This window comes from Populus nigra, chromosome 3 (genome assembly GCF_951802175.1).
Source record: "Populus nigra chromosome 3, ddPopNigr1.1, whole genome shotgun sequence".
In the NCBI taxonomy this organism is placed as follows: domain Eukaryota; kingdom Viridiplantae; phylum Streptophyta; class Magnoliopsida; order Malpighiales; family Salicaceae; genus Populus; species Populus nigra.
In genome coordinates, this window is record NC_084854.1 from 24,320,548 (window position 1) to 24,343,957 (window position 23,410).

A 23,410-nucleotide genomic window follows, 5' to 3' on the forward strand; every position below is an offset into this window, starting at 1 on the left:
GTGTGTTAGGAAGTTTCACTTGATTTATGACCGGGATTCGCTGGGATTTCTGTCATATATTGTCCTATGAAATTATTGAGATGATCAAGCACATTGATAACTAGTTTGTACTGGAATCAGGAATTTGCACTGTAACTATGTGTTGAGAAAAGCTATGGAATATTGCACAATAAATTGGATTTAGGCTGATTAGCTAGCTTATAGTCTTCTGCTTTGCTTTAGGTGGATCCCAATATCCAGCCAAGGGCTTCTGCTATAAAACCAATGAAAGATAGAAGTGATATGGGACCACTTTTACCCTTTCAAGAATTGGTCAGCGAGATTGAAGTTGGGGATGACGTCAATATGCAAAGTGAAGATTGTAAAAATAATGCATCAGAAGACTGCACCCTTCCTGATCCATGTTCTTTATTGCATGTGACAAATAGGAGAAAGGCGCCACCTAGGAAGAAAGGCTCAACTGCGGTTTGTGCCCTTTCTTTTTATCTATATACCCTCTCATTTATCTGTTGATGCACTAATATGTGTTTGGGTGTCAGGAGGACCATGAATGGGCAGAAATACAAGTGGAATATGAGGACTTGCTTCAGAAACTTGAAACTCAGGTTGTTATTCTTCTTTAGCACATCTGTTTCTAGGAGATGGATGTGGATATTCACTTATTTCTCCATTTGTTTAATTTTTATATTTTTACCATGCAGAGAACTACGAGTGAGATACAGATTGATTGTTTAAGAAGACAGCTTGGTGAGACTAATTTCATTCAATGTGTGAAATGTAGTAATTGTCTTACTTCTGATGGCAATACAAGTACCAATAATTTGGACAAAAACGTAAGTCTAAGGGAGTCAGAGGCCATTATTGTGATCAAACAACTTCAAGATAAGGTTTGTTTTTTTGCCTTCTTCCTCAATTTCTTGTTTGTTAATAACCTTTTGTTTTTAAATCTTTGAATTTTATGTTTTTTTCTCTGGTTCATATTGTTCCTAGAATTTCTTCATCTTCTGTTTCCACTACATATGATTTAAACTTATTTTTTCGTTGTTTAGATTAAAATGTTAGAAATGGAGAAGTCCTCTAGTCAGCAAAATCTAGACAGTGTTGTTGAGCTAGCAACAGAGCAAAGTATATGTGCTAGGGAGACGTTTGAAGAGGTAAGTATGAGCCATCAATGAATTTTCTTTGTTTTCTAAGATGTGCATATGGGCAAATTTATGGTGTCTTTGCTGTGGTTTCCAAGAGCTATTCATGGTCTTCATCAATAAAAGTACAAAATTACATGCATAGTAATGTTGGTATTTTTTAACTTCTGTTTGGTTTTCATTGGTTAATGAAAGGTAACTGGTATTCGTTCTTCATTTCTGCTATGCATTTATAGTAAAATTTATTGCGTTTACTTTATGTTGGAAAATTTGTAATGCTTCTTTGTCTTTTCTATTGTGATCTCTTAGCTCCATGAAGAGCTCCAAAATGCACGAGAGGAGACGAGGATTGCTCATGAACAACTTAACATTATTGATGTAGGTGACTTTTACTTTTGTCTTAATCTTTGTGAGCATTCCTAGTCAGTCCTTGTTCTTTATATTTTCTGTACTTAATATATGTATTTGTCCGCAATGTTTTTGTTTGTATTTATAGTCTTTGGGCGATGCCTAGCAAGCTTATTCCTAATCTCTTAACTAGAGGTGAATTTTAACTCTGATAAAGGTTTCATTGGAGATTGAAGACATCATGTCTGAAGTTAAGAACTCCAAAGAAGTTGTTGAAAGCTGTTCCTCTCTTTTGGATGAAGTTTTCCAGAGTTTTTCTTCTATATCTAATGCAATAAGTGTGAGTAATATTGAAATATCGACTGATTGCTTATTTTATTTTATTTTATGATTGTTCATTATGCGAATACCTTCTGGATGTGTGGTAGGCTATTTGTTTTCATTGAATCTATATTAGACTATGTTTTAGTGGGCACAGTTTGAATAAAGTAATTCGTTGCGATGCAGGATTTCAAGGCTTTGATCTGCCAGAGCTCTCATGAACAAGGATTAATCATTAGTAGTCATGAGAAGTTATACCATTGCATGAAGCAAAAAGTTGATGAAGTGGAGAATGAAAAGGTATGGTTGTTTCTTTCTTTCTTCAATGCAGGGGACTATAGCTAAATGAACCGCAGTAGTGATAAAGAGATAACGCAGTTCTATTTGTTTGGTACAGATAAGAAAACAGAAATTATTAAATGAAATCTACTATTTCCTTTTAGTTCTTTTCTGGCTATATCTGCTAAATAAATTAAAATTTTCAAATGCAGCTCCTTTTACACAAAGAATCTACGGGTCTTCAGAAACAGATACAAGAACTGAGACACAATACTCAAAATTATGAAGAGTCTTTGAGAGTAAGAAAGCTTGTTTAAATGGTTAATTTGGCTTAACTCACGTACCCATAACATGCAGGGCTTGATGTACTTGTCTTATTCCTTTGATTGTTGCAGGCTCTTACAGAACATCAGAATTTTGAAAAGGAGGAATTTCTTTCTCAAATTCAAAATCTTCAAAAGGAATTATCATGTTTATCTTCTTGTTTCTTGGCAAAAGAAAAGGATAATTTGAGAAAAGATCTTGAGAAAACAAAAGTGAAATTGAAAGAGACTGAATCCAAGCTCAAGAATGCTGTTCAAGAGAAAACCAAACTTGAGGTTTTGTTCTATATGCATAATTTCCTACCATGCCAATTAAATCATATGATTTAGATTATAATTCATCACTTGATGTTTGTAGGGTCAAAAAACATTTGCTGAAAGGGAGGTAAAACGATTGCATGGTCAGAAGACTCTTCTTGAGCGTGACATTAGCAAACGTGACTCCCTGGCTGGTAGAAGACGTGATTCAATGGTTGACAGGAGTTCAAAGATGTTTGATCCAAAAAAGTCAAAGGGTCTTGCAGCTTCTTTTGAAGAGACAATGGAGGTGGTGACCTTGAATATTAATATCTGTTTCATACACCTTGCATCGAACATCTGTAATCTAGCTATCAATTATCCCCTTGCTTGAATTAATCATGCGGATGACTTCATATCTTATCTTCTTTTTTTCCCATGTCATTTTTGTATTGTTTAGGAAGATTACAGAAAGTTGGAAGTTCTTGCATTTGAAATGGAAGCAACTATTGCTTCTTTGGAAGAGGAAGTAACTGCTGCACACAAGGAAAAGGAAGAGGCTATATCAAGAAATGAAAGTTTGGCTTCAGAGTTGGAGGCCCTGACAGAAAAGCTTAACATATCAAATGCTGAAGTGAATGTGTTGCAGGAAGATGCTTCACGCCTTGTAAGTTTTTCCTCTTACATCTCCCCTGTTCATCAGTTTCTTTAATTCGTCATTAAAGCTGAAAGACTATTGTGCATTTGTGCTACTTTGTGCATCTTGTTTTTCTGTCTCTAGAGACTAAGGTTGGAAGAATCCACTTTGGACCAGCAAAAATTGGAAAATTCTATAAGATTGTTAGCAGAACAAAAGGAAGAGTTGGCAATGGTAAGCTCATGTTTTGTCTAATCTCTTGGAAATTAATTTACTATTTTTCTTGTTTTTATTGACAGAATTTTGGTCATGGGATTTTGTCTGATTTTGCAGCAACTTAGTGATTCCCTTTTGGAAATGGAGGAGGAAAAGACAATATGGTTTTCCAAGGAGAAAGCTTCCATTGAAGTCATAGAAGAAAAAGGTGCAGAGATTACAGCAATGACCAAAGCAATGTCAGAGGTAAGCTACAAAATTCCACATAAAGAATTTTTCAATACGCCATTCTATTTCAAATTCTGTGCTGTGTTCAGGGTCTGGTGGGGATACTGTAATGTCATCATTTGCTTGTCTCGTCCAAATTTGTTTTGAGAATGAACACCATTTCTTTTAGCGTATATGATTGCTTTGTTTTATTATACCCACTTGTCTGTTAGTTTGATTATGGATGTGTTACAATAGGTCAGAAACGAATTAGAGTCCTGTAGGGAAGAATGCAAGGTCCTCACAGAAAAACTTGCATGTTCTGAGGAAAATGCCGAGCGGGAGAAGAAATCAAGGTATATATTATATTCTAAATAACCATGTTCGATAGCCATGTTTTCTGTATTTTTTTGCATTATTAGTGACCTTATTGCTGGTGACTGGCTATTACTGTCCTCAAAGTCGAACTCTTTTCTGATCCAGTGCAGAGAAGTCTCTAGAGATTGATCAACTGAAAAATCATCTGATGAGGGCTGATATTGAGAGCAAACAATCTCAAGAGGTGAGATACAGGTTCATTTTCATGTGATAATTTTTTTTATACAACATATTATTAGTTTATTACTCTATTTGGAAAGCAGAATTAATCAATTTCTTTTTTCCTCTTACGCTCCAGACGTTGAAATCAAATCTGGACACTCTCTCCTTGGAACTTGATTGTGCTCGCGGGAAAGTGAATACACTTGAGAAGGAAATGATTATTCTGAGCAAGGAGCGAGATGATCTATTTACTCAAATTAGAGGGTTGGATAGAAGATTAGAACCAGAAAATGACTTCCAGGTTCGATCTACATGCATTGTTTGCAAAATGAATTTACATTTGAAAAAAGGGAAAAGGGCAGATATTCTCTCTCTCTCTCTCAATTTAGTGATTTACTTGGTCACATGTTTTTTTGGCAGTGTCTTCAAAACCAACTACTCAGTATAACAAGTGAAAGGGACAAGTGGATTAGACATTGTGATGACATGGTAGGTTGGTTATTAATTCTTTTGTTGATTTGGCACCCCATTTATCTCAGAACGGTCTGATACCGTAAATTTGTTCCAGTTACTGGAGTCTAAAGTTCAAGTTGAGGAACTTAATGGGAGAATCTCTAGCATGGAGGCCAAAATGAAGAATGTAAGTATCTACACAATTGTATTCATCCGATTCAAGATCTAGCATTACTTGTGTGTTTCATCCCAGAATCAAAGAGTTAGAAATGCTCTTTAAGCTGCTCTACCATGGGCTAATTACATATAACTCGATCTTCTTTTCTTTCTCGAACCTAAAAAGATGCGTTCCCCATCCATTAGTAGCATCACATCACATCAGTTTAAAGGAGGAAGTCCCTCAAACATTGAGATCTGTTGTTTAGTCATTTTCTTCAAGCGAATCCTTTTTGATCTAGTGAAACATATCATGTGTTGCTCAAATGCAAGCAGGAAGAAGCTATGAACAACAAGGAAAGGGCAAAATTTAGAATGAGGCTTCGAGGGACACAAGCAAAGTCAGATGCCTTCCATTTTAGATACAAGGAAGCAGTAAATGAGTTGGCATTCATGAACAGAAACTACGAGGTGGCTTCAAAGAAGCTGAAGAACCAGTTGGCTTCCTATGGAATTGAGATCCTCAACCTCAAGAAGCAAATCGCTGCCTTAACCGGGCAAAGAACTGATCATTAAACAACAGTAGTTGGTTTTTTTTTTTAATCATTTTTCGCATCTCAACCATTTTTTACATGTTAGCTAATTATTTATCCAGGATACAGCACAGCAGCTTACCATTGTCAATATGTACATTAACATGCTATTTCTCTAATGAAAATGGAGTAGAAAATTCACGAGTAGATATTAAATTTTATAAAAAACAGTTATCTTGAACTTTTAGGGTTGAAATACCCTTGGATAGATATAGATTCAATTTTTTAAATAGAAAACCGAAACCGACCATGGGCTCACCCGTGTTCAAATTTAGAAAAGATATTCAATTTGGTTGGATTTTTTGGTCCAAACCAAATCAACCGGTGCGCACCCCTATTTACTATTGACCCAAATGGTTACATACGCAAATATAAATCGGTATGAGCAGGGGCTCTTTAGTGAACAAGGCACAAGTGTTAACATATTTGTGTCATCAAAATGAAATCAAAATTGCCATTTAAATTGTTTTTGTGCTACGGTTTGGCTTTACATGTACTTCAATTCTGGTTATGCTGCCAGATCAGAATATGATCGTCAAAATGCAGAGACATGAGAGTTTACAGCACACGCCACTTCTTCGACACAGCCTCGCATACCCTTGCAATACACCAGGCAGCACTCAGCGGGTATTCAGACACTGAAAGGGGAGACAACACAAGTAATTAGGATTCCTGCTTCAAAAATCCAAGATGTCAAATACAGACAGGTCATTCATCAGGACGACGAAGCCTCAACTTCACAGCAAGTACAATGCCAATACATTAACGGATATTCAGAGGTGTTCTGAAGGATGCCACAAATCATTACAAAGGTAAACCAGTTCCATTTTATACCCAATCAATACGCGTAACATATTTTCCGTAACTTGTGCATTGGTTTGCGTGAAGTTCCGATCAAATCCTCCTGGCAAATGCTTTGAGCTAAACAAACGTGTTTATGGATAGTGCCTTCAGAAAAACATTATACATGAACTTGGGGTCTATCTAGATTCTTTATCGGAAGCTAAATCTAATCACTATTGATTTTACTGCGTGCATTATTTCTGCATAAGATGATTGTAAAGAAATGGATCTAGGAAGAGCTTACCTGATATGAAGTCATCTACATAATCACATTCAATTTTACCATGGGACATGGCACCGACCTGATTATTTTTTTTTGAGAGAGAGATCAGAAAGGTTACAAGTTTCTCAACAAAGAGTGTTTTTAGTACAGAAGTTACTTAAGCTTACCACGAAAACAAGGTCGGTGTCATCACCAACTCCAGCCACATACTTCTCCATTTGGACCAATTTTTCTGAGCTATGGGAGAAGCCTGATAGGAAAGCAAGTGACTTTTATCACCCCGTTAACAGTCCATGACTCATAAAACCATAAAAATTCAAGCTCACCTATTTTACGAGAGTTTAATGGCAGGTATTGGGTTACAGGATTCTTGATCACACGCAAAAGCTTCTCACGATTACCGACAGCAGTTATACTCAGTTTTTGTAGCAGCTGCACTGCAATATAGAACAAGGCGGTAAAGAACAAATACAAAGATTCACAGACAAAAATAAGACGGGCTATATTCCAACATCATACAGAAGTCTCAGGGGCGATCAACTGAACTTACACATAATACCGGCAAAACGCTTGTAAGTCCTCGGAATACGAACATGTGGCTTCACTTCAAAAAGAACACCTTTATCTGTTTTCACATATACAGCTCTCAACCGCCCAGCCTTATTCAATGGGCTATCTAAGATGGATAGGAGAGCCTGAAATTATCAACAACAACATTGATGCAAGGGCCATAATATTTCAAACAAGGTAACCCTGCTCCGAGTAACTTCGATACTGTTTGGCCTGCTCATGAAAGACAGTCCTGGGAATGGTCTAATAAACATCGTGACGCCGGAATCTGACTGCTAGTAATAAAATGCACTGACCTGATAAATAATGTCAGGTCTGTAATCAGCAGGATTTTTTTTATTCCTCCGCAGGAAATTGGCATGCTCCTCAGAATTCAAAATTTGGTAACTCTGTACAAACAAAACTAGTCAGATGAAAACGAAAACATTCCAACTAAGTGATAAAACCCCACTTCATGAAAACCCCCAAAAACCTAGACTTCAAAAATCCACTCTCTCAGCCCTAAACCCACATTCAAAACATTACCCCAAACCTCTACATTACTACTAAAAAACTCACACTAAGCCATGCAATGATTCTAATACGTTACTTGCAAACCAAAACTTGAAATGAAAAGTTACAGTCTTTAGACCTTTCCAACTTTTGCAACTTCCAAAGAAGCCTTTTCGAGCACGAATATAACCCCAGGTTTCTTGCCAGTTTGATGACTTGGGACAATAGGAATGCCCTCCTCCACTCCTGGCAGTTGCATTTCTTTTGCCTCTTCTGTTTTTTCTTCGCCATCTTGAGCTCTCATTTCAGTCTCACTATCAGCTTTCTCTTCTTGAACTTGTTCATCTTCCACTTCCTCTTCTTCTTTATCATACCTCTCCCCTTTCTTCCTTTTCTTGTGCCCTTTACCATAAGGCCTCACCATTTTCTTCACTCACAATAACCTTATTCTTCACACTGAAAAACAAAAGGAAAAACGACTGATCAAATTTGCAAAATCAACCCACTTACTCATTAAAGAAAGAGAGCTAAAACTTTCTCAAACAACAAAAAACCCATCGGTGTATAGAAGAAAACCTTTAAATAATCTAAAAAGAGAACGTCAGTTGCATACCCAAAGAAAAAGTTGGCCAGTGAGAGTAGAAGAGGCAGAGATATGAGAGTGGTTAGGACATGTTAAGGTTTTAGGAGCGGAGAGGTAGTAGATGAAGCAGATGAGTAGATATTCTTAGGGTTTATTGGTGGGCCTAGCTTCCATGTTCAGGCTCACAAAGTTTTACTTGAAAATGGGCTGGGCTATATTATTAAGCCTTGGGCTTCACTCTAATTAAATTTCATCTTTCAAAACTCCATGGATAGACATCTAATATGGAGTGAAAGCTAATTAAAGGGTAAGCTTTATTTTTGGTCTTACAGGTTCATTAATATTCCATTTCCACCCCTATTGTTTTAATTTTGCGATTTTTACACCTCGACCCCTAACCATTAAACATCATATGGGTTCTTTTTTAACATTTTAATTAGTTTTTCGAGATATTACAAAATATATAAGGATTTGAGAGGAAAAATACTGAAATAATAATAAAGTAGGAAAAAAAAATATGAAATATAAAATTTTTACTTATGTAGTAGTAAAGTGTAAAATTGAAACTTTTATAAAACTTTAGGAATGATATTGAAAATTTTAAAGTATGGGACAAGATACGTGGAAGATTGATGAATTTATGAAGACAAAAAAATATATTTTACCCCGAGTTACCAATTTACATATTAATTAAATGAATTGATAGTTACTTTGAGAATAATACCTTTTTTTTGGAATTATTAACTAACTAAATAAATAATATTTACTTTCAACTTAACCCATGACTCGGTCTCAAGCCCAGGTCATATCATGGGGTGGATAGTTTAATCCAAATTGATCCAAAATAATATCATTTTAATATTTTATATAAAAAAATTAAAATAACATTATTTTGAATTTTTTAAAGTCAATCTAGGTTTCGCCTGATTTTTTAAAAAATATATATTAATATTGATGGTTTTAAATTTAAATATTGTAAAATTAATTACTCTTATTACATCATGAAAAAAATAATACCTTATATAAAATATTTTTTATTATTCCATTAAACTATTTATAATTCCATTACGTCCAAAATTCATCCGATAAGAACTACAGTTTTCATAACTTTTGGAGCGTGTAATAAAATTAGATAAAATATTATCAGATATAATATTGATATTACTGTGCGCGTAAATTTAATTCAATCTACATTAGTTTTTCGAGAAAAAAAATATTGTTCACATCGCAAATGAATTTAATTCTCTAAACTAGTTTTTTTTTTTTAAAATTAATACAATTAACACACTAAAAAAAAACCGCGAACAGTGTAAGTGAATTACATTGTTCAGTGCAAGTGAATTGCACTGTCCGCAGGTTTCTACAATGCATGCAAAGCAGGTTTTTGTTGCCTTTTCTTTCCAGCGTTTTAAATGCAAAAAACATGTGGACCCCATGCACAATAAAGTAAGTTTTGTTATTACCAAACGACTGCGGACTGCGTTTTAAATAAAACGCAGCCGCAGCCGCATAGACAAACACCCTCTTAGATCACTTGTTGAATGCTTGGTTGACCAGGTCAACCCAAGCTTTAGAAACAAAAAAAATTTACCAATTAAATTTCACTTTTTATTTTATTTTTAGGTGAAATGATAAAATAAAATTAAAATAATTAACATTAAAAATAAATGAGTCTTTATATATTTCTTAGCCAATAAAAGGATGACACTTCAGATGAGATATTTAAGATATCTTGTCATAAATACGAGATCCCATTAATAAAGATCAATCAATAAAATCATATGATATGACATTGAAAAAGAATTTGAAAGCCCTACAAATCTTTATAAATAAAGAACCTCAACCTAGAAAAAAAAAAGAGAGAAGAAATGAATTATTGGAGTTATAAATTTTCTTCAAGACACGCTATTTAAGCAAGAAAACTTTTTCTTCAACCAATAAGGTTTTTTCAAAAGTTCTCAAGATTTTTTCATCTACATTTGAAGACTACAAAGAATGAAATTTTGTTGGATAAGTTTTTTAATAACACTTTGAAGATAAATCGAAGATACTTTTCAAAGCATCAAATCATCAAATTTTGCTTCGCAATACACATCAAATTTGAGTTCTTGCAAAATATAAATCTTGGCTTGATTTCACAAATAAATCAAATTATCATATATCAAATCTAAATCTAAAAGAAGAATTAAAAGATTGTCTTATTTTTTGAAAAGAATATTTTAAATAAAAATTGTACTCCATCGCATATTTAATAAAATTATATATTTATATGTGTGTACTTGTATAATTCTCAAAATTATATCCACGCACAGTAACTGAGATAGCTTCAAATGTAAGATATGAACAATATTTAACACTGTTACTCCTCCCCAGATGGTAATGTAATGGACAATGGCGGTTGGGTCTTCTCAGCATTTTCTCTTTGTTATCTGCACGTTAATGGCTGTTCTTCACTGGTTGGATGAGGAAGGGAAGGAAGAGAAGCTATTATATAAGAGACAGAATTTTAACGAGCAAAATAGCTGCTGAAAAATAATTCTAATAATGCTTGCGACATCCTTATAAATTTACAATTTTTTAAAATAAATCAGAAAACTTCATTTAAAAAAAAATAAAAATCCAAAGGGATAAAGAAAATTAACACAAAATCTAAAATAAAACAATAAATCCAAAATAATCTAGAAAAAATAACAAAATTAATTCAAATAACAACTTATTTGCCTGATTTTAGAAAATCTAATCGTCTAGTAAATAATAAAGTAATTTTTCAAAGTGGAATCAACTCGAAAAATTTGAGCCCAGTTAACCGTTGAATTTTTCTTTTATCGTATTTTTAAGTTATTATCCTGATTTGACATCAATTTTTTTTTTCTAGATGTATCTTATTGATTCATAAAAAACAAATATCAGGCTATTCATATATTCTAGCATATATTCATCCAGTTGTGGGAGATACTATCTAAATGCTCATGAACTTCAGTTTCTGCAAACCCAACAGCATCACATCGATTTAGTTTCTGTATCTCTGGAGAGAAGATGAACTCATTACAAGGTAAAGCAGGCATGAGAACAAAGAGAATAATATCTTTCGTTCCACTAACGTTGTTTCAAAGTGAAGTGGTCCATAAAAGTTTCGAAAACAGCAGAAAACATTCTTCGCCTCCATCCTACTCAGACAGCATAGGATCAATGTTTCCTGTATATTAATATTAGGTATCAAGTGCTCACTCCATTGATGTTTAATCACGTATGTACAGGAATTAAATAAACTTAGTGCTATCTCCACTAGCATCCAACACTGCAATTAATGGTGTTTACATATGCATTAGCTTCAGCATATTAGGCATGTTTGTTTGTCTGGATTACGCTATAAATATGGTGATTCTCTGACTCCACTAGCCATTAATTCAACCGTCTCGTATAAAATACCTTGGATTTTGATTGCATATGTGTGCCTGCGTTTACCTACACTTGCAATATTGAATTATCTCAGTTTTGTTATGATCTCCCTGTCTTGCATCCCTTTCCTCCCTTTCCGATCATCTACACGGCTTCTTAAGCCCATGGAAACACATGCAAACCTGACTACAATGGCGACATAGTTGCATTAAGAACAACCTGAAATTCCTTAGGCACGACATATATTTTGTTCGTTTCTCTTTTCTTCCTTTCTTTGTTATGATTTTCTGTTTGAGCAAGTTAACAGTTTCTCATGGAACTGCTAATTCTTAAGATTTCGAGGATATTAGATTAGGGCATTCAACCTGCTGAACATTTAACATTTTAATTAGGTTAGTATGGTGCCATGGTGTTCAAACTTGTCAACTCTATTCCATCACCATGATTCTGTAACCTCTATTTCTCTTAAACTTCCATCAAATAGAGAAGAAGAGAAAAAAGTGGGTGCAAGTACTGAATCAAAACTAGGCCAAGCAGGTGTCATCAGTCGTTTAACAATTTCTTGGATCAACCCAGTATTGAAGTTAGGTTATTCAAAACCACTGGTTCTTGAAGATATCCCCACACTCCTGCCTGAGGATGAATCCCAGGTAGCATATAAGAGATTCTCATGCATATGGGGTTCTCTCAGTAGAGACTTCAACTCTAGTAATGCCAAAAACTTGCTTCTCCGAACCTTAGCTATAACTCAATGGAGAGAAAACTTATTTGTAGGTGTTTGTGCCTTGGTTAGGACAATTGCTGTCGTGGTATTACCCTTATTTCTCTATGCCTTTGTGCAATACATAAAAAATGAGAGCAAAATCGCATCTAAAGGTTTGGTTTGTTAGTATCATGGGGACAAACAATGCCCCACCTCCACTAATGCCTAGTGGGAACACATCACCTTCCACTTAGCATAAAGTGGAGGCATAAATGGTGGCAACTATTTTGCCATAATTGGTGGCCTTGACTTCTTCCCCCAAGCTTTGGCTATAATTAGACAAAGTGAAGAGTGTTGGTGTGTGAAGAACGCAGAGAAGAGTGAAAACACAGAGAGAAAAACGTGAGAGAGAGAGCTTGAGTTGAGTAGAGAAGATTTTCTCCTCCTCCTTGTTTTGTTGTTTGTATTGTTTCTAAGCTTGATTAATACAAACCAGTAGCTCCGTGGAGTAGGCAAGTTGCCGACCCACGTAAATTTGTGTGTTTGAGTTCTGGAATTGCCCAACAACTGGTATCAGAGCTTGTTCTTGAAAAAGAGGGTGTTTGATCCAAACTCAAAAATCAAAGTTCTCAAAACGTGTTTTTGACATTACCATCGCGTAGAGGAAGAAGAGACGAATTCACTGGTGAAAACCCGGTGAAGAACCGACGTCCTGCATGCCCGCACGCGCCCACACGCGCCGACGACAGCATTGCCCACGCGCGACCACTCGCGCCACGCTCTCCACGCGTCGTCTTCACCCGATTGTCTGCAACTGAACCGGGTTGACCCGCCACGCCAGCAGCCAGTCAGCAGCCACGCCAGCAATCCTGCACAGTCATCCGCCACGTCATCAGACGCGTCATCACCTGCCACGGCAGTCGAAAATTACGCGTGCATTTGCCACGTCAGCAAAAGTGGGCCCCGGTTGGCCTACGTGGATGCCACGTCATTTGGACACGTCAGCAAAAGTGAGTTTTGATCCAGTGCTTCGCAGACACTATTCTGGCCTGACATGCGGCTTCATCTGCACCGTCCGTTGATCCAAAACTTTGATTGTTAAAATCTGAGCCATCCGAAGTCCGATTGGGGTGATCTCAGTGTCGTTTCCAATAGTTTTGGCCGTTCCGGACACATCTGTAAGGTCAGATTTGACAAATTCAAATAGGAGAAATAGTAAAAATGGCAGATGAAATAAAGGCTGCGGGAATTGAAAAATTTGATGGATCAGATTTTGGATATTGGAAAATGCAAATTGAAGACTATTTATATGGGAAGAAACTTCATCTTCCTCTGTTGGGGAGCAAACCAGAAAATATGCCAGAAGAAGATTGGTTGCTTCTTGATAGACAAGTTTTGGGTATTATCCGGTTATCTTTATCAAGAAGAGTTGCTCACAATGTTACAAAAGAAAGATCCACTGCAAGACTGATGGAAGCCCTGCCTGGGATGTATGAGAAGCCCTCAGCAAATAACAAAGTGCACCTGATGAAGAAGTTGTTCAACTTGAAGATGACAGAAAGCACCTCTGTTACACAGCATCTCAACAACTTCAATACTATCACAAATCAATTGTCATCTGTAGAGATTGAGTTTGATGATGAGATCCGTGCACTCATTTTACTGGCTTCACTTCCAAGCAGTTGGGAAGGTATGAGGACAGCCGTGAGCAACTCAGCTGGAAAATCCAAACTAAAATATGATGATATCCGAGACTTGATTTTAGCTGAAGAAGTGCGAAGGAAAGACTCGGGTGAAAGTTCAAGTTCAGGATCAGCTCTCAACATTAACACTCGAGGGAGGAGACAGGATAGAGGTTTATCCAGAGGCAGATCCAAATCAAGATACAGAAGTAAAAGCAAGTTCGGACCCAAAAAGCAGGTTGAATGTTGGAATTGTGGCAAACCTGGTCATTTCATGAGGAATTGCACAAAACCGAAAAAACCTGAAGGTGACTCTGCAAACGCTACCACAGATGAGGTGCAAGATGCTTTGATTCTTGCTGTACAAAGTCCAATTGATGATTGGATTCTTGATTCTGGTGCTTCATTCCACTGTACACCACACCATGAGATGATGCAAAACTATGTTGCTGGAGATCACGGTGTAGTCTATCTGGCCGATGGACAACCAATGAAGATTGTGGGTATAGGAGAAGTGCAGATCAAGACAATGAATGGATCTACATGGAACTTGCAAAATGTAAGGCATGTTCCTGGACTAAAGAAGAAGCTGATCTCAGTCGGACAACTTGATGAGAGTGGTCATTCAATCCTTTTTTCTGGAGGTATGTGGAAGGTATCAAAGGGAGCAATGGTTTTGGCTCGTGGAAAGAAAACCGGCACCCTGTATATGACCACAAGATTTGCAGACATTATTGCCTCTACTGAAGCAGAAGATCAAGCACAGCTATGGCACTGTAGACTCGGCCATATGAGTCAAAAGGGGATGAAGATACTTCAGTCGAAGGGAAAATTGCCAGAGCTTAAAAATGTTGATCTAGACATTTGTGAAAGCTGTGTTCTTGGAAAACAGAAGAAGCTTAGTTTCTTAAAGGTTGGCAGGGCCTTAAGACCAAGAAAGCTAGAACTAGTGCACACAGATTTATGGGGAACGTCTCCAGTGGCATCTCTTGGAGGTTCTCGGTATTACGTAACTTTCATTGATGATTTCAGCAGAAAGGTATGGGTCTACTTTCTGAAAAATAAATCTGATGTGTTCGAAACATTCAAGAAGTGGAAGGCTATGGTTGAGAATGAATCAGGTTTAAAGTTGAAATGCTTAAGATCTGATAATGGAGGAGAATACATTGATGGAGGTTTCAAAGAGTATTGCGCTGTTAATGGTATCAGAATGGAAAAGACCATTCCAGGCACACCACAACAGAATGACATTGCTGAAAGAATGAACCGGACCATCAATGAATGAGCTAGAAGCATGAGGCTGCATTCAGGGCTACCTCAAACATTCTGGGCTGACGCAGTTCATACTGCAGTTTACTTGATCAACCGTGGACCATCAGTTCCTTTGGAGTTCAGATTGCCCGAGGAAGTATGGAGAGGAAAAGAGGTACAAATCTCTCATTTAAAGGTCTTTGGGTGTGTTTCCTATGTGCATATAGATTCTGATGCTCGCAACAAGCTAGATGCCAAATCCAAGAAATGTTTCTTCATTGGCTATGGAGATGAAGAATTTGGATTTCGGTTCTGGGATGATCAGAACAGAAAGATTATCAGAAGCAGGAACGTGATCTTTAATGAGAAAGTTTTCTACAAAGACAGATCAAGTGTAGAAACAGATATGGCTGATTCAGATACAAGTCCATAAAAATCTGAATTCATAAGATTAGAAGGCCTTCCCGATGTTAATGAGCAGAACAAAACTTAAGAGTCTTTACAAGAAGATTCAAGCACATCTGTACCCACCACTACCCAAGACGATGCAGAGCCAAGTGAACCAATTGTTTATGTTCGCAGGTCTTCAAGGACTATAAAGCCCCCACAACGGTTCACACTTCTACTGAATTATATTTTGCTGACAGATGGTGGCGAGCCGCTAAGTTATGAAGAATCCTTACAAGATGGAAACTCAAGCAAGTGGGAGTTAGCCATGAAGGATGAAATGAGTTCGTTGCTGAAGAACAAGACTTGGGAGCTAACCACACTGCCTGAAGGAAAGAAGGCTTTGCAAAACAAGTGGGTTTACAGAGTAAAGACTGAGCATGACGGAAGCAAAAGGTTCAAGGCAAGACTTGTTGTAAAAGGGTTTCAACAAAAGAAAGGGATTGACTACTTTGAGATATTTTCTCCAGTTGTGAAGCTTACAACAATCAGAGTTGTTCTGGGGATAGTAGCAGCAGAGAATTTACATCTTGAACAATTAGATGTAAAAACAGCTTTTCTTCATGGAGAATTGGAGGAAGACATTTACATGCAACAACCAGAGGGGTTTGAAATACCAGGAAAGGAGAACCAAGTCTGCAAGCTAAAGAAAAGCCTATACGGTTTGAAGCAAGCTCCAAGACAGTGGTACAAGAAGTTTGACAACTTCATGTGTAGTTCGGGATACACAAGATGCCAGGCTGATCACTGTTGCTATGTCAAACATTTTGACAACTCCTACATCATTCTACTATTATATGTGGATGATATGTTGATTGCAGGATCCAACATTGAGGAGATTGACAAGCTGAAACAACAATTGTCAAAACAATTTGAAATGAAGGATCTGGGAGCTGCTAAACAAATACTTGGCATGAGAATCATCAGAGATCAAGACAAAGGCATACTAAAGCTTTCACAAACAGAGTATGTCAAGAAGGTTCTCAGCAGGTTTAGTATGGATAATGCTAAACCAGTAAGTACACCTCTGGGGAATCATTTCAAGCTCAGCAAAGACCAGTCACCAAAAACTAAGCTAGAAAGTGGATACATGGATAAGATTCCATACGCCTCAGCTATCGGCTCTTTGATGTATGCTATGGTCTGTACTAGACCAGACATTGCCCATGCAGTGGGAGTTGTAAGCCGATATATGAGCAATCCTGGAAAGCAACATTGGGAGGCGGTGAAATGGATCATGAGATACTTAAAAGGTTCATCAGAGACATGTCTTACCTTCACAGCCGGTGGTTTGAAACTTGAAGGTTTTGGAGATGCTGATCTAGCAGGAGATGTTGATAGCAGAAAGAGCACTACCGGATATGTATATACTCTAGGAGGGACTGCTGTTTCCTGGAGTTCGACCTTACAAAAGATCGTCGCTCTTTCAACAACCGAAGCTGAATATGTTGCAGTTTCAGAATCTGCAAAAGAGATAGTATGGCTACAGAGTTTCCTGAAAGAATTGGGCAAGATGAATGAAAAGGGTACTTTGTACAACGACAGTCAGAGTGCAATCTTCCTTGCCAAGAATCCAGCATTTCACTCCAGGACGAAGCATATTCAGATCAAATATCACTTCATCCGACAATTGCTAGACGAGGAGCAACTACTGCTAGAAAAGGTCTGCGGAAGCAAGAATCCAGCTGACATGTTAACCAAAGGAGTTACACTGGACAAACTGAAGTTGTGTAAAACTTCAGTTGGCCTTCAAGGATAAAAGATAATTTCATTGTTTGTCTCCAAGTGGGAGATTGTTAGTATCATGGGGACAAACAATGCCCCACCTCCACTAATGCCTAGTGGGAACACATCACCTTCCACTTAGCATAAAGTGGAGGCATAAATGGTGGCAACTATTTTGCCGTAATTGGTGGCCTTGACTTCTTCCCCCAAGCTTTGGCTATAATTAGACAAAGTGAAGAGTGTTGGTGTGTGAAGAACGCAGAGAAGAGTGAAAACACAGAGAGAAAAACGTGAGAGAGAGAGCTTGAGTTGAGTAGAGAAGATTTTCTCCTCCTTCTTGTTTTGTTGTTTGTATTGTTTCTAAGCTTGATTAATACAAACCAGTAGCTCCGTGGAGTAGGCAAGTTGTCGACCCACGTAAATTTGTGTGTTTGAGTTCTGGAATTGCCCAACATGGTTCTTGTGGGATGCTTAGCAGTGATCAAGTTTATGGAGTCTTTATCCCAAAGGCACTGTTACTTCAACGCAAGGAGGTCTGGTTTGAGAATGAGATCAGCCATTATGGTAGCAATCTACCAAAAGCAGCTGATACTATCTAGTTTAGGAAGGAAAAGGCACTCAACAGGTGAGATTATGAACTACATCGTATTTGATGCTTATCGGATGGGGGATACGTTGTGGTGGTTCCACAGGGCATGGAGTCTTGTTTTGCAGCTGTTTCTTTCAATTGGCATTATTTTCAAGGTTGTTGGTCTTGCTGCGTTACCTGGTCTAGTTCCCATCCTAGTTGTCATCATTCTTGACTTTCCCTTTGCTAAACTACATAAGAAGCATCAGTTCCAGTTCATGGTTGCACAAGAGGAACGATTGAGGGCCACCATGGAAGTTTTGAACAACATGAAAACCATCAAGTTGCAATCATGGGAAGATAAATTCAAAAGCACGATTGGTTTGCTGAGAGGCACAGAATACAAATACTTGGCTAAAATGCAAGTTAAAAGGCCCTACACCACAGTTCTGTATTGGATGTCACCAACTATTGTCTCTGCAGTTGTCTTCATTGGATGTGTAATAAGAGGCACCCCATTGAACGCTGCGACAATATTCACAGTATTAGCAACTTTACGAGGTATGTCAGAGCCTATGAGGTGGATCCCCGAGTCACTTTCCTTCTTAATTCAAGCCAAGGTTTCAGTAGATCGCCTCAACACATTTTTGCTTGAAGATGAGCTCAAAGTGGAGGAAATGCAAGTTTCATCAAAGAATTTAGACAAGAGCTCAAACAAATGTGTTGAAATACAAGGAGGTAACTTTAGCTGGGAGCCAGAATCTGCTGTTCTAGCACTAAAAGATATCAACTTGAAGGTTAAAAGGGGGCAGAAAATTGCAATTTGTGGTCCAGTTGGTTCTGGTAAAACATCACTCCTATACGCTATTCTCAGAGAAATACCAAAGATATCCGGATCAGTAAGTGTAAAAAACACCGTACTAACACTGTGTACTTCATAGGAGATCCTAATGTTCTTTTCTTTCATTTTGATCGCGTTTTGTATTGTAGGTAAATGTCTTTGGATCCATTGCCTATGTTTCACAAGCACCTTGGATTCGGAGTGGAACCATTCGTGACAACATACTATGTGGAGAGCCAATGGATAGAACTAGATATGACATGGTTACAAAAGCATGTGCTTTAGATAAGGATATTAGCAGTTTCAACCATGGTGATCTCACGGAGATCGGTCAAAGAGGGAATAATTTGAGTGGTGGACAGAAACAGAGAATTCAACTTGCCAGGGCAGTTTACATAGATGCTGATATCTATATTCTTGATGACTCTTTAAGTGCAGTGGATGTCCATACAGCTGAAGTCCTTTCCAAAGTAAGAAAATACTAAATGTTTACTTTCTTAGAAGGCTAGAAACCGATATAAGCAAGAGTTTTGCTTTTACTGTGAATTATTATTGTATTAAGCAAATGATGCATTACACTTATCCTTTAAAGTTTTTAGATATTATGGTTCGTTATGGTAACAACGATAGGTTACTTACTTTCAAAGGTTTTAATTACAGAAATGTATATCGGCTACTCTCAAAGACAAAACTGTCATTTTCGTGACGCATCACCTTGAGTTCCTCACAGATGCTGACAAGATTCTGGTAATAGCTGTATTGTAATAATCATTTTAATTTGATGTTAATAGTTTGATTTGTGCTGAAGACTCATCGTGAATTTCCTTCCAGGTTATGGAAGGTGGACAGATAATGCAGTCAGGAAGTTTTGAGGAATTGCTATCTGCTGGGACAACATTTGAACAGCTTGTGAATGCACATAAGAATGCAGTCTCTGAATTGGTCTCTTTAGAACATGGAAACAAAACTGAAACTTCATACTCTAATGTAGATCAGTTTGAGGAGTCCAATGAGTGTTTCCCCTCTATAGAAAACAATGATAGGGAGATTTTGGCAGATGACCAGTTAACAAAAGAAGAAGAGAGGGAGATCTTGGCAGGTGACCAGCTGACAAAAGTAGAGGAGAGGGAGATTGGTAAATTTGGGTTTAAACCACTTTTAGACTATCTTCTTGTATCCAAGGGCTCCCTTCTGCTCGGCTCAGTCATACTGTCCCGGATTGCCTTCTCCCTTTTTCAGGCTGGTGCAAGTTATTGGCTGGCACTAGCAATTCGAAATCCTAAAGTTTCCAATGGAATCTTAGTTGGAGTTTACACAGGAATTTCAATATCCAGTTGTCCTTTCGTATTTTTAAGGTCTTTATTAACCGTCCTATTAGGTTTGAAAGCTTCAAAAGCGTTCTTCTCAAGTATCAACAAGTCATTGTTCGAAGCTCCCATGCATTTCTTTGACACAACTCCGGTTGGAAGGATATATACTCGGGTAAATAAGACCTCTATATAAATTAGTGAGCTGCTGAAGTTTCTGTTGCTACTATTTATTTCATCATTTTCTGCTTTTGTTTGGGGTTCAGAGGACACACTTCTTGAAATACTAGACCTAGTGGCATGCACCTAAACTAAACATTCATAAAAGAGAATCAGGGGAGCCTTAAAATTACGAACACAAAGCCGATCCCAAAACCAGCGGAAGTATTATAGTCAACGAAAGATTCATGTCAGGATGGTTCTATTCAAAGTCGAGATTTCAGCTGCTTTACATAACAGAGATAGAGGACATGAGCATCCTATTTTGATACTCTGTAGCTCTTGCGTTAATATTCTATTTCACAGGTTTCATCCGACATGAGCGCATTGGATCTTGATGTTCCTTTGAGCCTTGGCCACCTGGTCTCTACCACAGCTGACCTACTTGTGACCATAGCTGTAATGGCCTCTGTCACTTGGCCAGTACTTATTGTATCCATTCCAGCTGTTATGGCTGCAATATATGCTCAGGTAAACTCCATATCTTGTTGCTGCAACTGCTTAAATTATTTATTTTCTACAATGACCGTAACGTTCTTACATGGTTTGTGTACATAGGAATATTATGTATCGACAGGAAGAGAATTAATCAGAATTAACGGAACGACTAAAGCACCTATTATGAACTGTGCAGCCGAGACATCTCTTGGGGTGATCACCATTAGAGCTCTTAACATTAAGGACATCTTTTTCAAAAACTATCTTAAGCTCATTGACACAGATGCAAGTCTTTCTTTTCATTCTAATGCTGCCGTGGAGTGGTTGATTTTACGTGTAGAGACACTGCAGAATCTGATTGTCCTAACTGCTGCACTTCTAATTGTTCTGCTTCCTATCAAAAACCTACCAGGTAATTGAAATCAATGTGCATTTTTTATTTTAGCTCATAACAAAGTGAGATCAATAAGAAGATTTTGTGATATTTTGAAGGGTTTGTGGGACTGTGTCTTTCTTATGCCCTATCTCTGAATAGTACCCAAGTGCTTATGACTCGCTGCTATTGCGACTTGTCAAACTATATTGTATCTGTTGAAAGGATCAAGCAATTCATGTGCATAGCCCCAGAACCTCCTGCAATTGTTGAAGGAATGAGACCGCCTTCTTCGTGGCCCGCTTATGGAAGAATAGAGTTGCATGATCTGAAGGTACGGAAGAAACAAATTCAAATTCTTCGGTTTCTTACAGGAAAGACTAAACTCATATTCTGATTTTTTGGTTCCCTGGCAATGAAAGATACGATATCGGCCAAATGCTCCTCTAGTTCTCAAGGGAATCACTTGCACAATCATAGAAGGGACTAGAGTCGGAGTTGTTGGAAGAACCGGAAGTGGCAAGACTACATTAATCAGTGCTTTGTTTAGATTAGTAGAGCCAGAGAGCGGGAGAATTCTCATAGATGGACTTGATATCTGCAATATGGGGTTGAAGGATTTAAGAACAAAGCTTAGTATCATCCCTCAAGAGCCAACTCTTTTCAGGGGCAGTGTTAGGTCTAACTTGGATCCGCTAGGACAGTACCCTGATAATGAAATATGGGAGGTAAGCTCAATTTTGTTCTAGTTCTTGTAATGTTCTATGTGAAAATAGATTCAGATTATCTGACAGAAAATAATTCTAAAACATAACACGGGTTCTTCATTTCAAGACTATAGAGAAATGCCAGCTTAAAGATACAATCAGCAGTCTTCCTAACCTTTTGGATTCACCAAGTAAATGTAGGAGAAACAACTTATCAGACGCATTGCAACCCGAATCATTGTAAATCTCTCAAAATTACCAGTTTGATGGTTTTACATGTCGGCAGTTAGTGATGAGGGGGAGAATTGGAGTATTGGGCAGCGTCAACTTCTCTGTCTCGGGAGAGTTCTGCTTAGAAGGAACAGAATTATAGTGTTAGATGAAGCAACTGCTTCAATTGACTCGGCCACAGATGTCATTTTGGAAGGAATCATAAGGCAAGAGTTCTCAGGATGCACTGTGATAACAATAGCTCACAGAGTCCCCACAGTGATAGACAGTAACATGGTCATGGTCCTCTCGGATGGTAATATTCCCAGCTTATATCCCTCCTTCAGCAGTAACGTGCATGTATACATGCCTGATATTACATATAACGCAGAATTTAATGATTTCTGACATTGGTTTTTGGTCTTTGACGCTGGGTCTCCTGTACTTGTAGGGGAAATTGTGGAGTTTGACGTGCCTTCAAAACTTATGGAAACCAACTCGTCCTTTTCTAAGCTCGTGGCTGAATACTGGTCCATTTGCAATAGAAACTCTCTGCAGAGTTCCCGCAGTCCTCAAAGAAATTCCCAGACAATCTAGCTTGTAGAAGTTCCAAACTTGACTATCAGAGGAAGAACTCGAAGGGAAATGACCCGAGCACTAATATGCAGCTTAGGCTTCTTCCCAGGCCTAAGCCATCTATCTAGAGACATGTTTTACTATGCAAGCAATGTTCTTGTATTCCTATGGTTTTTTATCAGTTCCATGTAGACTGCTTCTCCTTCAGGAGCCGTTGATTAATTAATATGTTCCTTCTTTTTCTTTCTTATTTTTTAAATTGTTAAGTTTAACTTCTTCTTTTTTTAAAATAAGAATTAATCTTGTTAATTGTTTTTTTTTTAATTTCATAATACTTTAGAATTATTAAGGGAATAATTGTAATGCGTCATCAAGGGAATGCAGCTTTGTTGACACTTGACTGACTTCTACAAGCAAGTTCTCCTTCTTGCATGTAAACTACAGATCGATTACCCATTCTGTTTTGTGAGCTGATAGCTCCTCTGTGAACCAGGAACATTAAGGCATGGATGATCCAATTCGGTAATCTCTGTTAAGATTTCCCGTATCATTTTGGATGATCCAATTTGGTAGTCTCTGCTAAGATTTCCAGTATCAGTCCTGACTAGAGAAGTTGCTGCCCTGTGGAAGCAAAAAGTTTTTATTACAATAGAATTGTCGAGTCATTTGTAAAATGAATTTTTTTTCCTTGGATGTAAGCACGTAACTTCAAAGCAAGCAATCAAATTTCTAAATTGCTGCAATCATTATTTCTCTTCACTCCTGATCAATGCAACTTCGGTATAAAAACATAATGCATTA

At 37.5% G+C, this 23,410-nt stretch overlaps 3 protein-coding genes across 6 annotated transcripts in view; 2 read left to right on the top strand and 1 right to left on the bottom strand.

The window, feature by feature from the left end:
- Window positions 1-5,599, top strand: part of LOC133689475 (kinesin-like protein KIN-7O) — a 9,047-nt gene extending 3,448 nt beyond the window's left edge. Inside the window, 19 exon segments of the mRNA XM_062109332.1 lie at window positions 223-465; window positions 540-605; window positions 702-887; window positions 1,050-1,154; window positions 1,452-1,520; window positions 1,708-1,830; window positions 1,998-2,111; window positions 2,303-2,389; window positions 2,486-2,689; window positions 2,772-2,960; window positions 3,111-3,317; window positions 3,432-3,521; window positions 3,621-3,749; window positions 3,969-4,066; window positions 4,194-4,272; window positions 4,387-4,551; window positions 4,671-4,739; window positions 4,819-4,890; window positions 5,196-5,599. Coding sequence (XP_061965316.1) covers window positions 223-465; window positions 540-605; window positions 702-887; window positions 1,050-1,154; window positions 1,452-1,520; window positions 1,708-1,830; window positions 1,998-2,111; window positions 2,303-2,389; window positions 2,486-2,689; window positions 2,772-2,960; window positions 3,111-3,317; window positions 3,432-3,521; window positions 3,621-3,749; window positions 3,969-4,066; window positions 4,194-4,272; window positions 4,387-4,551; window positions 4,671-4,739; window positions 4,819-4,890; window positions 5,196-5,435 — 2,535 coding nt within the window. The 3' untranslated portion in view covers window positions 5,436-5,599.
- A 225-nt stretch (window positions 5,600-5,824) lies between these two features.
- On the bottom strand, window positions 5,825-8,321 carry LOC133690063 (uncharacterized). Of its 2 annotated transcripts, none has more exons than XM_062110214.1 (8): window positions 8,194-8,321; window positions 7,720-8,036; window positions 7,385-7,477; window positions 7,069-7,213; window positions 6,845-6,955; window positions 6,686-6,768; window positions 6,540-6,597; window positions 5,825-6,090 (listed from the first exon to the last, which is right to left on the bottom strand). In XM_062110214.1, exons 2-8 carry the CDS (start codon window positions 8,002-8,004, stop codon window positions 6,011-6,013), a joined length of 855 nt encoding a protein of 284 aa, XP_061966198.1. In that variant the 5' UTR covers window positions 8,005-8,036; window positions 8,194-8,321; the 3' UTR covers window positions 5,825-6,010. The 2 variants fall into 2 exon arrangements, with proteins under 2 accessions (XP_061966198.1, XP_061966199.1); XM_062110215.1 differs by having other exon boundaries at window positions 8,157-8,285.
- A 3,266-nt stretch (window positions 8,322-11,587) lies between these two features.
- LOC133689041 (ABC transporter C family member 8-like) lies at window positions 11,588-22,868 on the top strand. 3 transcript variants are annotated; one of them, XM_062108753.1, is made up of 12 exons: window positions 11,588-12,420; window positions 17,807-18,837; window positions 18,929-19,249; window positions 19,440-19,526; window positions 19,611-20,261; window positions 20,612-20,776; window positions 20,864-21,155; window positions 21,236-21,450; window positions 21,539-21,844; window positions 21,951-22,014; window positions 22,110-22,349; window positions 22,485-22,868. In XM_062108753.1, exons 1-12 carry the CDS (start codon window positions 11,961-11,963, stop codon window positions 22,628-22,630), a joined length of 3,978 nt encoding a protein of 1,325 aa, XP_061964737.1. In that variant the 5' UTR covers window positions 11,588-11,960; the 3' UTR covers window positions 22,631-22,868. The 3 variants fall into 3 exon arrangements, with proteins under 3 accessions (XP_061964737.1, XP_061964736.1, XP_061964735.1); XM_062108751.1 differs by lacking the exon at window positions 11,588-12,420 and having other exon boundaries at window positions 17,699-18,837; XM_062108752.1 differs by lacking the exons at window positions 11,588-12,420; window positions 22,485-22,868 and having other exon boundaries at window positions 17,014-18,837; window positions 21,958-22,014; window positions 22,110-22,343.
- The last annotated feature ends 542 nt before the right edge of the window (window positions 22,869-23,410 follow it).

Bases quoted from the DNA above. Each gene is read 5' to 3' on its own strand.
- LOC133689041 (XM_062108753.1), top strand. From the start codon at position 11,961: ATGGTGCCATGGTGTTCAAACTTGTCAACTCTATTCCATCACCATGAT. The intron at 12,421-17,806 runs GCAAAATCGCAT...TGTGTGTTTGAG, and splicing joins GCAATACATAAAAAATGAGA to TTCTGGAATTGCCCAACATG. The intron at 19,250-19,439 runs GTAAGAAAATAC...TTTTAATTACAG, and splicing joins CAGCTGAAGTCCTTTCCAAA to AAATGTATATCGGCTACTCT.
- LOC133690063 (XM_062110214.1), bottom strand. From the start codon at position 8,004: ATGGTGAGGCCTTATGGTAAAGGGCACAAGAAAAGGAAGAAAGGGGAG. The intron at 7,214-7,384 runs GTCAGTGCATTT...TGATAATTTCAG, and splicing joins GACCTGACATTATTTATCAG to GCTCTCCTATCCATCTTAGA. The intron at 6,091-6,539 runs GTAAGCTCTTCC...CTCCCCTTTCAG, and splicing joins TGTAGATGACTTCATATCAG to TGTCTGAATACCCGCTGAGT.